The 13,375-nt window shown below is 45.6% G+C and overlaps 2 protein-coding genes across 2 annotated transcripts in view; both read left to right on the forward strand.

Annotated features, from left to right (window-relative positions):
• Positions 1-1,470: 1,470 nt before the first annotated feature.
• On the forward strand, positions 1,471-3,052 carry LOC107190516. Its single transcript, XM_015579326.1, has 3 exons — positions 1,471-1,739; positions 1,820-2,551; positions 2,616-3,052. Exons 1-3 carry the CDS (start codon positions 1,471-1,473, stop codon positions 2,887-2,889), a joined length of 1,275 nt encoding a protein of 424 aa, XP_015434812.1. The 3' UTR covers positions 2,890-3,052.
• A 570-nt stretch (positions 3,053-3,622) lies between these two features.
• The window catches only part of LOC107190536 (colorectal mutant cancer protein), a 49,319-nt gene continuing 39,566 nt past the window's right edge, over positions 3,623-13,375 (forward strand). The window contains exon 1 of the mRNA XM_015579346.1: positions 3,623-4,195. Within this exon, the coding sequence (XP_015434832.1) occupies positions 4,086-4,195 (110 nt within the window). The 5' untranslated portion in view covers positions 3,623-4,085. The remainder of the gene's footprint in view (positions 4,196-13,375) is intronic.

Consider the following 13,375-nt stretch of genomic DNA (forward strand, 5'->3'; position numbering starts at 1 on the left):
AAGAACGACGTAAATAACGTGTATGAATATCTGGGTAAAACACGCGATTCAAATGTTGATAATTGTACACGTTTACAGTCGGTAGCATGAGATGAGAATTTAGCTGAGAATTCGTTAGCGGTGTTAGATACAAACGGTAGAATAATTAAACCCACTATGGAAGCTACCGTAGCTCATTATGTTCGTGCGACAATTATCTAACGTGGACCGCAAACGCTCGTAATTGGATCGCGTGTTCTGTGGATCATGTACATAGATTTCGATAATAGGAACACAGATGATTAGGTGGGATGAGGAACCTGTAATCCGGAGGATCTAATCGCTTGTGATCGTTGTTGCGCGCGCGAGTTCGAGTAGTTCACCGCTGGATACGCTGTAATTTCTGTAAATATCAAATAAATCTCTATCAGAATACCATGTTCGGATTCTTTTGAGAGTGTGTGACGCGCGTTACTTGTTGAACAATTGTTACTGCCAAATTTATCGTGTTATGTCAGCGACACGATAGGAACAACGGAGGATTGTGTTGGCTGATAGCTAACTGCCAATTTGCATAAGCATTCGTACGCTTGACCTAAACACATTATTCGGACGTTGGAAGTAATGTTACTTTCCGTACGGTTTTTCTTTCCACAAGAATATTACGAGACCGTGACGTAAGCCAGAGACCATTGGACTGATCGTGAGGTCGACCGCGTATTTCGGGCTGTGACACATAGTGGATATGTTTATGTCGCCCCCTCTCTCTTTCGTTCGACTTCGAAGCCATCGGTTCGTCCTTCTTCTACCAGATCAGTGATGTCTTGCTGGTAAACGTCGCCGACATAAGCCGGCTCCCGGTGAATCTACCAGTGTCAGTTTATCCGTTTCAAAGAAACGAAACAGGTCTTCGATTTCGCTGAAACTTCACAAAGTTTGATCGATCGAAGGCGTTAACGTGTTATCAGATAATACTGTGTCAGTGATACGGTGAAATTTGCATTGTACCAAGCAACAAGTGGATCTTTACGCAGATTTCTGGTAAGTATTTTCGAAGACTTTTTTTATTTTTAATCATACATAGTAGGTATTTATAAAGTGATGCCGACATTATTTGTCGAGACACAGCTCCAGATGTTTCTTCGATCTCGATTGCTAGATCATAGGAAATCACAATTGTGGAACCATGACCATCAAATATATCACTTGGCCCGCTGTCTGGCTTGTATTGATCTCTCTGCGTGTAGCTTCCATAATCCAGAAACTACGTCAACGATAAAACTGACGTGCTGGCGTCACGTCGCTCTCATCGAACGTCTCTCCGCCTCTGTTTTGTCGCTTCTGGTGATTGGCCAATCCATTCAATCGATCGCGCGAATTTACGGCGCGACACGCGTGACACGATACCAAGCCCCATGTGTCTACCGATATAGCTCGAGTTTTGGCGAAATTTCTTCCTTATCCTGGCATGATTTCGTTCCGATTTCAGTCATGGGAAAACCCAAGTCCTCGGAATCGGATTACCAGTACCACGTGATCACAAGTTTTGTCAGCCGTGCTAAGAGAACGCTGCAGATCACCAAGGACGAGGAGAAGCTCGGCAATCTGAAGGAAGCTTTGGAGGTCTTCAACGACTGGCTGGCCGATTACAAGGAGAACAATCGCGGCAAGGGGAATCTTGCCTACCTGCCAATCGAAACCTTAAAAGGTTTCAGGACACTTGCCAAGAAGTACGAGGTTCTGGATGATGAATTCTACAAGTAATTATGAATCCACTCTGATCGTCTTAATGACTACGAGTCCGTTGAAATCGGTTGACAGTTCGATCGATCTTTTGCAGTGCGTATCGAAAGGTAAAAGGGGACTACAAAAGTTTACGGGCAGTAAAAATCCCGACCGGGGACACCACATGGGACATTGAAAGGAATCGAAGGTTAAAGGATATCATTGATAATGTCAAAAAGGATCACGTACAATGGTTCGAAACAGATGTTGGCGATTTCCGAGGGTTGCCCACTAAGGAACATGTTCAATGTATTATGCTGGGCTACAGTCCAGACGCTTCGAAAGTAAAGAAACTAATATCCCAAGTGGAAGAGAAATTCGGGTCCGAGAATGGAGAGGACATGGAAGTTGACGTGGAGGTCAAGGGCGTGAAAAGGAGTCACGATAGTTCATCCAGCAGCGACGAGGAGGATGAAGAACCGGAAAGAAAGATAGTGAAGCGAACATCCGATGAGAACAAGGACGAAAAAGAAGGGAATGGGCTCAGTTTTAAGAGCAAGGAAAACGCTTTGCGGAGCATCGAGTCGTTAAAAGACAGGGACGTAACTTATCAATACCACGCGATCGCTGGCTTGGTGAAAAGAGCCGAAAGGGTGATATCACTTACGAAGGATGAGCAAAAGATTAAGAACATGAAAGAGGCTGTCGAGGTGTTCGAGAATTGGATCACGGATTACAACGTGAACGGTCGGGCGAAAGATAATTTCAACTATTTGCCTATTGAGCTGGTGCGAGCTTTCAAACCATTGGTGGATAGATATAAAGTCGAGGATAACGGATTCCTCAAGTAAGTGTACAACGTATTCATAAAATAACACGTATATAAACATCTCTTTTACTATATTTTGCAGAGCTTACGAAGACGTGGATGGAGATTATAAGAAGCTCAGAACTGTTCAAGTCCCAGATTCTTCAACTACTACTTGGGACATAGAAAGAAATAAGAATCTCCGAAGTCTAGTGGATGGGATCAAGGAGAAGAAATCTCCGTGGTTCCATACGGACGGCGAACAAGAGGGTTTACCTACCGAGGAACACACTCGATGTATAATCTGGGCTTTCAGTCCCGACTCAGGGAAACTCAAGAAACTTGCGCCTACAGTGGCTGAAAAGTTAAACTCCTAAAGAACGTTATTGTACAAAGTACTAATTTACATTAAGTTATACAATCGTGACGAGCGCGCGATGCTGTCATACGTGTGTACAAAGAATATTTCGTTATGTTTCTGTGTCTGCAAACATTGGTAACGCTAATGTGTCATCAATAAACATAAGTTATTTTTCCATATTCGTACCAGTTGCGTAACATATTTTCAAGCTTCCGCAGCGCGTTTCCGGTACAGATGCGTTTTGTCGGTACGAAAACGACATCTGGTGGCGGGCGTCGAAACGTTTCGAGCGCCGGCTAGCTTGCTCCGCCATCTTTGTTTTCGTTATCGTATCGTGGGATTTCAAGATGGCGCGAGCTGTCAAAGTTTTTCGTCGGCGAGACACTCAATCGATAGTTTTTATTGCCGCTGTGCGGCTCGCGAGGGTGGGTGAGTCTCCGGTCCGGTTTTGAGGTTAGGGTTAGTGACTCGGTGACACTGGAAAACGGCGGTTACGGGTTCTCGTGCGTGCGCGGTGCGGTGACACCGGAAAGACGAACGCCGTCTCACCCTTCTGGGGGCGGTGGACAGTGACAAGACGGACAAGTCTAAACGACCACGGACCCTGGACAACGGGTTAAAAGGATACGAACGGGTTCGAGGATCGAAAATACCGTCGCGAGAGAATGGCACGCGCTCCTGAGGTCGATCTGTTTATATTCTATGCACCAGCTAAGTCCTCCGGAACAAGGGAATCTACATACCGTTTTCGACCGTCTAAAAATAGCCATCGCTTCCATCGAGGTTCGTAGACCTTTACCGTTCTTCGGACACGATTTCCGAGCTGGTTCGAACATGCAGTTCTCGGGATCGATTAATGGGGGATCGCGATGCAACACGTGACATAACGATCCACCGTGTGTGTGTCCCTTTGTATTATACACGTCCCTACGTGTTTGCCGCGATTTGAGAACACTTTTTTTCCCCGTGAAACCCCAAAGGACTCGCGACTTCGAATCGGGACGTAAGGTGGTTTATTGAGAGACGAACCAGGACGACACGAGGGGGAAACTGAACGTTGAGATGCGGGCAAGAGGATAGAGAAAAGAAGGGACTCTTTGACGACGACGCGTAGTTTGGAGGATTGAGTCGTGGGGAAAGATGGACACGAGACAGCCGGGTAGTGTGCCGATAGTTCGTCTTCACGATGGATAAACCAGAGGCGAAGTGAAGATGTCACAGACCGCGGATGCTGAGAGTGAAGCAGGCTCCATCTGCGACGAGGAACGCGTCAGGAAGCTGTTCCAAGCATGCGACGGCGACGGAGATGGGTTTATTGACAGGTAAGTGTAACCAAAGTTTAATTACTTTACTAAAAATGTTTATTCAAGATATATTATATATATCCTGTATCGGACTTATTATAATGATTACCGGAAGTACAAAAACCAGTAATCGATAGATATATGAGCTAAACAGTGTGCTATTCCTCTGATGTATCCGGTTATACCCAGTATACCAAACTTTATCCGTGAAACATGTTGCTTTTGTGTATACGCCTTCAGGATATTGACACAGTTCGAAAGCCACGTAAAACCCTCGCGGTAGTTTCTTTTCGGTACGGTAACAGGCAAGGTAAATTTCTGCCGTCGCGTAAAACAATCCTCAGTTAAAAGTTCGCGAACAAAGTTATTCGTTCCATGCGGTTTTAATTATAACCCCGATTAATTAGCCGGTCTGAAAGCATATCGCGATGCCACACAAATTAACCCGGGGAACGCGGTCCTGTGTTCTTCTTCTCTCTCTTTCTCTCTCTTCCTATCTTCTCTCTTTCGCTGCCACCGGATGAATAAACTTGCAAGATAATACGGGTGGATGCGGGATGCGTGTGCAACGCGCTCAGCCCACCAGTGGTTTTTCCCATTTAAACGCATAACCGTTTCCCCGATATTCAAGCATTTCTCTCTGTTCCGCCCGTCCTCCCGCCGGTTTCACCATTCTTCGCCGTCGTGGTGCCGTTGCTCCCGTTTACGACCTACTCTATTCAGTTGATTTTCGTGAAAATTAGACGTCAACTCGCGGCTGCTACCCTCGGCGTTAATGTTCCTCCACGGTCGAATCTACCCAAGCTTTTCCGTACTTCGTACATGTATGTATAATTCGATAAAAAGCTCTTCGGTACGGGGTTAGGTTAACCTTCGTCCCAGATGTGTTCTCCCTTCGGTTACGGCGAATTCCCGCGCGGCGAGTTACCGTTAGTTACATATACATACATACACAAGATCGTGTGTGTGTTCGTGCTTCGAGAAACGCGCGGCGTTTCGTCGAAAGTGACGGAGCGATTGTTTACTTTGGCGATGATTTGAAAGGGATAGTTTAGCTTTCGAAGCGGCAATATTTCCATTCGAGAAACCGACCGACGTTCCTGCCTCGGGAGGAGTATTTATTTTGAATATACAAAGAGGGATGACGCGGATACCGATGGATACCGCGATAGTCCATCGGAATAATACCTGGACCCACCGAGGATTTACTCGTCCCAGTTTCCATTTCGAAACTGAATAAAACAATTAACTTGTCGTTTTGGCATAAGTGGTACGTGACGTGCCGGCGGCGCACGCGTGTGTACGGGTTTCGTACAAAAGCATATCCACGTTACAGCAGGGGACTATTGACATTTCGAGCGTCGCTCGGAGTTGCTCTCTTGTCCGCGACGTTTCTGTATCCCGGATTTTCCCTCCGCGAACGAGCAGCATTTGGAAACCTTTTTTCTCGTATTTCATCGACTAAATGCACTCGTAAAAAATCGAATTTAATCTTCGAATGGTAGGGCGAGTTTTAAGGTCGTAGTTGGTAAGGTGGGGTCGGTTGCGACCCGAGGTCTTTTTTGCTATTTTCAGAAGAGTAAAGAAAAGTTATTATCTTGAATAATAATTGAGTTATATAACGTACAATAATATAATAAAACAAGAATAATAAAAAAAATTTCAAATTTTTCAGAAATCATATTTGCTCTTCCAATGCAAGCTAAATTCATACCTTTCACGTTATAATTAAATAATGGTAATTTTCTGTTCCTTCTTCGTGTATTCTATTACGGAATCCTGGTTATTATAATTACAAACGTATAATAATTATTATCACCATCTGCCCCGTTCGGTCGAGCTGCAACGACTCGTTCCCATCATCCCTTTGTGCCGTCGAGAGATTTATCGGGCTCGATCGGCCGATCGTATCTCGTCGGGCAGCTGATCCGTGCGGGCCCCGTAACAAGTACCATCGATTGTTTTAAAATCGTGCATGCATCTCGACGGGTTGATAATTAAAGTGTCCCTCGTTACATACGTTTCCATCGTATCGATAATTATCGCCGATGGGGTTGATTCGTTAAGGAGCCATCAATTATCCGGGACTCGATCGTTGCCGCTTTATCGCCTCGAAAATCCCACTGTACATACACGTCCTCGTCCCCTCTTATTGCTGTTTGAAGAAGAAATTACAATCCGTTTCGCGCATGGTTCTGGCCAGTGCAAGGGAGATGGTCGAAAATATCGCTGTTGGCCAATTAAAATATTTTCGGTCTCGAAGATGATATTCGTGGGCAGGACGACGACTCTGAGGCAATTTCCGTTGTGTGTGCACCGACAGACAGCGGCCGTTACAGCGCGTCGATGGATAAAGGCTTTCTGTAATTCGAGGGGCTCGATATCCAACGTTCGCGTCGGGCGTAGCCGGATGAAAATGAAAAAGGGAGAAAAGAAGAAGAAGAAAGACCTGGCTCACGGCAACGGTGCCGTTTTCGCGTCCTCTCTCTACCTCTGTGTGTAAAACTCGCCATTCCTAGCCACCCTCCCCCCACGATGTAGAGAGATCGCTCTCCGTGCCTCGAAGAGCTTCTCACCCTTCGACTTGTACTACGTCTAAATGCTCCCCCGAAAACGTTTCTACCCCTTGTCTTACCTCGCGATTACCACGCTGCTCCCCCTTTGCCGCTTTGATATATCGTAGAAATAGGCAATAGGAATACTGAATACCCCGAGACTTCTTCTTCTTCACCCTCCGTTTCTTCCCTCTTCGACTTCTGTCCGTGAATCAGTTTCACGGATCGATAGCCTCGCGAGATTATACGAGCTGCAGAGAATACAAAAGGATCGAAGAATAGTACTTGAATCTTTTTCCCACGAAGTTTTCTTTCAAGAATCTCGATTCGTTGGTGATAATCTTCCTCCATGAATTTAACGTAATCAGCGATCGATCGAATTTCACTTAACGCTTGGTCCACGTGGGTCGATCCCAGTCCCTCTTCCCAAATGGTTATTCATTCGAATCGTTTTATATTGGCAAGGACAACTTACGTAATTACATCATCACGTTCTTGCTTCGATAACAATTTTACACGAGTTACGGTACTGGTTCGTGAGCAACGTGATCTCTGGTCACGTGTCTCCCTGTCGAGTAGAGAAACAAACATGGCGGGTCCAGAACTTACGGGGTTAGTCCACCCTGACCTGAAAAGGTGCTCTGCAGAAACAGCACCACCGTTTTCTAGAAAAAAATATATATAATCTTAATATATAAAAACGTTGGTGCGTATGTATGTCTGACCATCACGGCTGAACCACTGAAGCTATCCACCTTATGTTCATACCATATGTTCGTGTGGTGCTCCGGATTGTTTTTGTTTCTGTTGGACCCCCCTAGGTGGCGCTGGGGTCGGTTATTTTTTTCGAAAATTCTTATTTATGGACCGATTTGGCTCAAATTCACACCATATAATATTTAAATAAAAAGAAAGTCTTTGGCAAAATTTGAACCCGATAGGTGGCGCTGGGGTGGAGATATTTACGAAAATGTAGTTATCCCTGTATATAATTTTCATATCAACAATATTAAATTTAAATGTAAATTTAGGCAGAACAACGTTTGCCGGGTCAGCTATGTTGTATATTTAAATGTATAATGTATATTACAAGCTTTGCAATTGATTTCCAGATAACTTTATTGTATTCTCAGAGAAAATTTACAAAGGCACCTATGATTTTGATGAGAGAAGCAAACGACTGCCATTAGTCGAAATTCCTGAAGAGAGCAAAAATTTTCCCTTTCGCGGTTCATTATTGTCCCGCCCTTCCGCAGCCTCGTTAACCTTCGGCGGGCCCCGTCAGCTCTGCCCCACGTCTCGTTGGCTTCGTAAGCTTCCCCGGGGCCTCGGCCACCCTTTTTCACGAAGCTCGTGGCACTACTTGGTGTGCATCCAGCCGCGATGCAAGCTCGCGGGGATTGCGTACGAAACCGAACCCTCGAGTGCATATACTCGGGAACTTCCACCCTACGCGTCTTGCCCCTCCATCTTCGAAATTCTTTCCCTCACCCCCTTTAATCAAACTTACGGAGTCAGTACATATACAAATCATTTCCCATCAATTTTAACACGTTACCTTCATTAACTCTTTGTGGAATAATATTTTCCTTTATTTTTAATCATCAGATCTGATCCCATACTTTTGTGTGTGTATGGCAGTGACGTGTTATTCGAGAGAATCGAGCATCCCTAACTTATACATCCATTTTCCAATCTTCGTATTCATTTTCCTCGATCGTCCCTTATTACCCTTAAAATTATATTTACGATCGTTGCGGTCGTTCTACCTTCAGGGACTTTTATACCCGTCCAATGAATCCACCCCCGTAAGCCTGCCTGTTTCTACCCTTACTTTGTGACTTTTTATTTCCTCTGTTGCTTCCCCTTTCTTCCTCCGTCCGTTCTCCCTATTGCCTCACGATTACTCTTCTTTTTTCTAGTCCCCAATCCCCCAGTCTTGTCTTTACCTTGTTCCACCCCCGAAACGGGGTGCGTTCGAAGGCAGTTTCGTCTAAATACCCCTGTTCGCGTTGCCAGCATGAGCCAGTCGGGGCCAAGATCAAACGATCCTTGGCTCTTTAATGTTGAAAGAAGAGGGGGGTTTCTCTGTGAGAAAAGGGGTGAATCTTGTTACCGAAAATCGAAATCGGACCCAGCCTGACGAGACTGAAGAAATGCGTCGCGTAACGGCCAGATCGAATGATATCCTCTCGCGTGACTAGACGGTTTATCGTTATGTTGTTGGCCACAGATTTTAAATCGAATAATCACAGAGTCACGCCCCGAGAATCGTTTGTCTTATAATTGAACGAACGGCGGTTGCCATCTCCAAATTTTTTTTCTCTCAGAGGCATCCAAGCCCCCGATCGCATCGATCCGCTCCAACTGTTGAATTCCCTCTTGTTCCAGGGCCCTATAGTCAACAAATGAATTAACAACGCAACGTTCATCGAACCACGTTTATTATAAACCGGTAAGGTAAACATCTTAGACGTTAATTAATCCATCCAGGATCGTCTCCGAGTTAATTCAAATGGGCGGTTCTGCTCCGCTCTTAACTTTCAAGATTCCAATAGCTTTCTGAACGGATTCCTCGTTTCAGAGAACTCCCAGTTTCCCAGAGTGACTCGAATTTCACAGGTCGACGATCGTCGAAAGCTGGTGTGTTTATCAGCGAACGGCGCGCAGTAAAGTTTCTGCTTCTGCTCGAGAAGTCGAGTGCAGAGTGTCTCATTCACCCCTGGAATCCGTGTAAAGAAGTTGTACATCCCCTTAATAAACCCCCTTTGTTCCGTGTATATTCAGTTCCATGCAGAATTTACATACTGTTTTTTTTTTCGGATTACAGCGAAGGTCGCGAATGTTACCGTCCCAAAGAATTTCGAGCAACATTCGGTAAAAAGGTTTACGGGTCGTGGTTGGCAAACGCTGCTCTAGGATACCCAGTAAGCGTCCACGACACCCTAGGGCCCAGCGAAGGGTGTTCGCGTTTTATGGCAAGTGAGTCATACCGCGACCCTTCCGTTTTCGTTCTCGCGAATCGGCTTGCGTTCGCAGATCCCTTCTCCGTTGCTCCTTTTATAATGAAATTACACTCGTTCCGAGAAAACCAGCGCAACCTCGCCGACCTCCAGTGGAAAATATAAATTCCGTAGCGTGGAGAACAATTTACAGAGAAATTTACAGAGGGTTGTTCGATAACTTCAATTGAATTTCACTGCATTTCCGATCAGAGCTTTCGATATTACGTACGATTATTATTATATTCGAAAGGTGCGTAATATCCTCGTCTAGGTTCTCATTTTTTACCAACAGCACGACGTGCCTCTCGAACCGCGATAATTAAGCACGAGATGGTATCGCCATAGATGATTTACGAAGCTCGAAGATCAATGCTAGATACATTCTCTTCCGGTTTCTGGCTTTTTGCGTTCGCGATGGAGGCTGTGAACTCTTCGTTCGTTACTCTTCTCTTTCGTTACTATAATTTAAAGATTCCCTCGACCCTTGACACTCGATTAGCCGTGCTGAATACGTGGATACCTGTGCTTGGTCGCCCTCGCCTGCACGGATAGTCTTGACCTGCCTGAACGCTCGCACGCGACCTCGTGCAAGTGCATCGAAAAATCGATCGTCGAAGAATTCTATGGATACCAAAGCTTTGATATCTCTAGGACGTAGATCGTAGCAATGACACGCCGGAAGTGAAACGACGTCGAAAGTCGTGCGAGTGGAATTCGAAGAACATCGTGCGCAGGAATTTTCACATAAAAACGAGTAAATTAAATTATTAAAATGAACAAATGATTAAATATTGATTTTTTTTTTTTCAAATTTATTAGTCGGGAATGTTAATTTACTTAATATTGTCAGTTCACCTGCACTTTTTCCCTTTAATTTTCAAACTGAAGTCTATTTATTATTACAAAGAGATATAGATATTAGAAAATTGAATTTTCGTGTGCCAATTATTTTTATTATTTAAAATTCAACTTTAATAATTACAAAGTCTCTTAAGTGTTCATTCACTGGTGCGTTTACCCTAGTTAAAATCACCGAGGCCCTCGCAACGTTGGCGAATTCCTTTCTTAATTGGCCAGCCAATAATTATTGAATTCCTCACCGGTCAGGCTTCCCCTTGCGGTCAGTTAATTACGTGTCGCGTTTCCCACTTCATTCTCCCAGCCCCATTTTTCGTCCCCCTCTTCTGTCACGTGGTTGATCCTCGTAATTTCGTTAGGCTGCTCGCACACTGTCCAGTTTTCCACCTCGATTCCCGACCGATAAATCTCAAAATTGCGCGGGAGGGGGGGGGGTGGGTTATCGTTATTCACGGTCTGCCTGGCGACACTCGCGTTCCCCGTGAATACCTTCAACCCTCTCTTTCCGTTCGATCGAAAAATATTCGAGTTCTTCTGGGCTGCGCGTATTTTTAAACTCGACTAGTCCGTGGAAAGTATTGCCTTTTCAGTGATATACAGGCAGTGAAAAAGGGAACGAGAGATTACACTGTCCAGATGCCAATTTTCATCCGAATTAACGATGATTGAGGGTAGACGGAAGGACCTGGTGGAAAATATCGATCGCTATCCTTCGAGTAAACGGTCTTTTAACCCTTTAGTCGTTGGTCTTCAGGGATTCTTATCTATATCTGTTGCATCCTGTAGATCATAGTTCCCCAATCTTTTTCAAAGTATTATTTCTGTTCAACTCTTTGGGTAATCCATCTCTATTATCAATTAAAATAACTAGAACGCCCACCTAGATCTTCCCAGCCCCCCCATTGCGAGCCTATGCTGTACATATAAGATTTTCAGTAGCCAAAGAACCAACGCATTGATGCAACATCGGGTATCGGAGTATTTCACCCTTGACCGTCGAAATACATACGTAGTTCGAGGAACGGACAATTAACCCCCTCCGTTTCGAATCTTCCGGTTTGCGTTTGTGAGGGCCCGAGCGAAATGCAACGTTGGGGTCTCGATTCCTCGCTGATTACTCGGAAATCGAAACCCCGTTGAAAGTTCGGCCAACAAAGGGGATGCAGGTGGGAGAAGGAAGGAGAATGACGGTCGGATGGCAGACGACAAAGGACAGACAAGGGGCGTGGGCGGTGGTGGTGGCTGGCTGGCTGGCGCCCCCCCAAATGCACAAGAGAACGGCGGTGTTCTCTCTCTCAGTGAAAACACGGCATTAGGTAATGTTTCGTTTCTCCCATCCCCCACCCACCCCCTTCACGTTTTTCCCTTTCACACGGGGCGGAAGCTTCGCCACCTTTCCGCTACCATCCCCTCCGCCCGGGGTCCTTTTTGTTTTTAATGGTGGACCTATTCCGGCGTATCCAGCCGAACCGAGTCTGAAAAGGGAGGATTGCCTGAAGGAGAGGACGCGCAGTCCTTTTATACACGGTGTGCCAACCCTCCCCTCGCCCGTTGAAGGGCGGTGTACTAGCGAAATAGAGCGGAACGCGCTTAACATGAAATACTCGTGTCGTGCTTTTCATCGAACTCTTTCTGTCTCTTTCTGTTGGCCTGAGCCCTTTTGCCTCGGGCATTCGTGCAGTTTTTCGCCGCTTTTTAGACCGCCAACCTCCCCCCCACGGCCGCAACCTCGACCTCGAAGCTCTTTTCCCTCTGAAAGGTCAAGGAGATGCATCCAACGGACGAGGTTCTATTGGATTTTCGAAGCTTCTAGCTGGAGTACCTTCAAGTGACTTTTCTCTCTTTTTTTTTTTTTTTAATCGAATCTGACCCATTTTCTTTGTAAGCCGAGGATTCTCTATTGGCAGAATCTTCTCATTGCTAAATGTTAATGAGGACATTGGAGATTGAACCAATAGAGGGAATGTAAGGGAAGTAGGTGGGAAATAGGGAATATTCAATCGATCTTTCGTACAATAGCACCCTGTGAGACTCCTATCTGAATCCAAGTTCCGAATCAACCATCGTTTAAAACAGTAAATCCTCAATGTGTGTTCGAAGGCTCCTCGACACTAACAAGGAAAAGATCCCCATATGTGACGTTGACTTTTTGTCGAGGTTCAGCACAGCGATAGATCTTGGAATTCTGAAGCCAACAATATTTATTTCAGTCGAATGTGGCCATTAGTTTATAAAATATTGTTCATTGCCCATGAGCCTTCTTACACTAATCGAGGATTTACTGGCTGTATCCAGATCTTTAAGCCGTTCAGGTAGGACAAGATCACCCGTTAGGAAACACTCGTTTAAAACGATCTGATCGTCAGATACCATATGTGTTTTTAAAGAGATCGTGGATCTTTTTTCCACCGTGAGGACAAATCTCTGAACGAGGGCGTACAGCCGTCGTTGGTTTCGCCCGGCGCTAACAATGGCGGGCGACACTTATTGGGCCGGTTTGCCGCATTGTACGTCGCTATTGTAAACGCCAGCTCGCGGTGACATTCACCAGCCGGGGGAAGAGCTTTCCGATACAAAAGCGCGGGGGAGGGTGTTGTTCCTCCTACACGCTCGGTCGACGCGAAACTGCGAGCTTGTAACGAGTCGCTCGGTGAGAACGACGTAACCGTCACGCCGAGACGTCCACTTTCGCTAGGTCGAAAAGGGGTTCGTTGTTCGCCAGTGAGTGCGGCCTCCCCCCCCTATTGTGAAAATCATTTCAACCGTGGAAACGCCCGTGG

This window comes from Dufourea novaeangliae, unplaced genomic scaffold (assembly GCF_001272555.1).
Source record: "Dufourea novaeangliae isolate 0120121106 unplaced genomic scaffold, ASM127255v1 scaffold187, whole genome shotgun sequence".
Lineage (NCBI taxonomy): Eukaryota > Metazoa > Arthropoda > Insecta > Hymenoptera > Halictidae > Dufourea > Dufourea novaeangliae.

Coding starts and splice junctions, on each gene's coding strand:
- LOC107190516 (XM_015579326.1), top strand. CDS start 1,471: ATGGGAAAACCCAAGTCCTCGGAATCGGATTACCAGTACCACGTGATC. Junction 1,740..1,819: donor CTGGATGATGAATTCTACAA/GTAATTATGAAT, acceptor GATCTTTTGCAG/TGCGTATCGAAAGGTAAAAG. Junction 2,552..2,615: donor GAGGATAACGGATTCCTCAA/GTAAGTGTACAA, acceptor TATATTTTGCAG/AGCTTACGAAGACGTGGATG.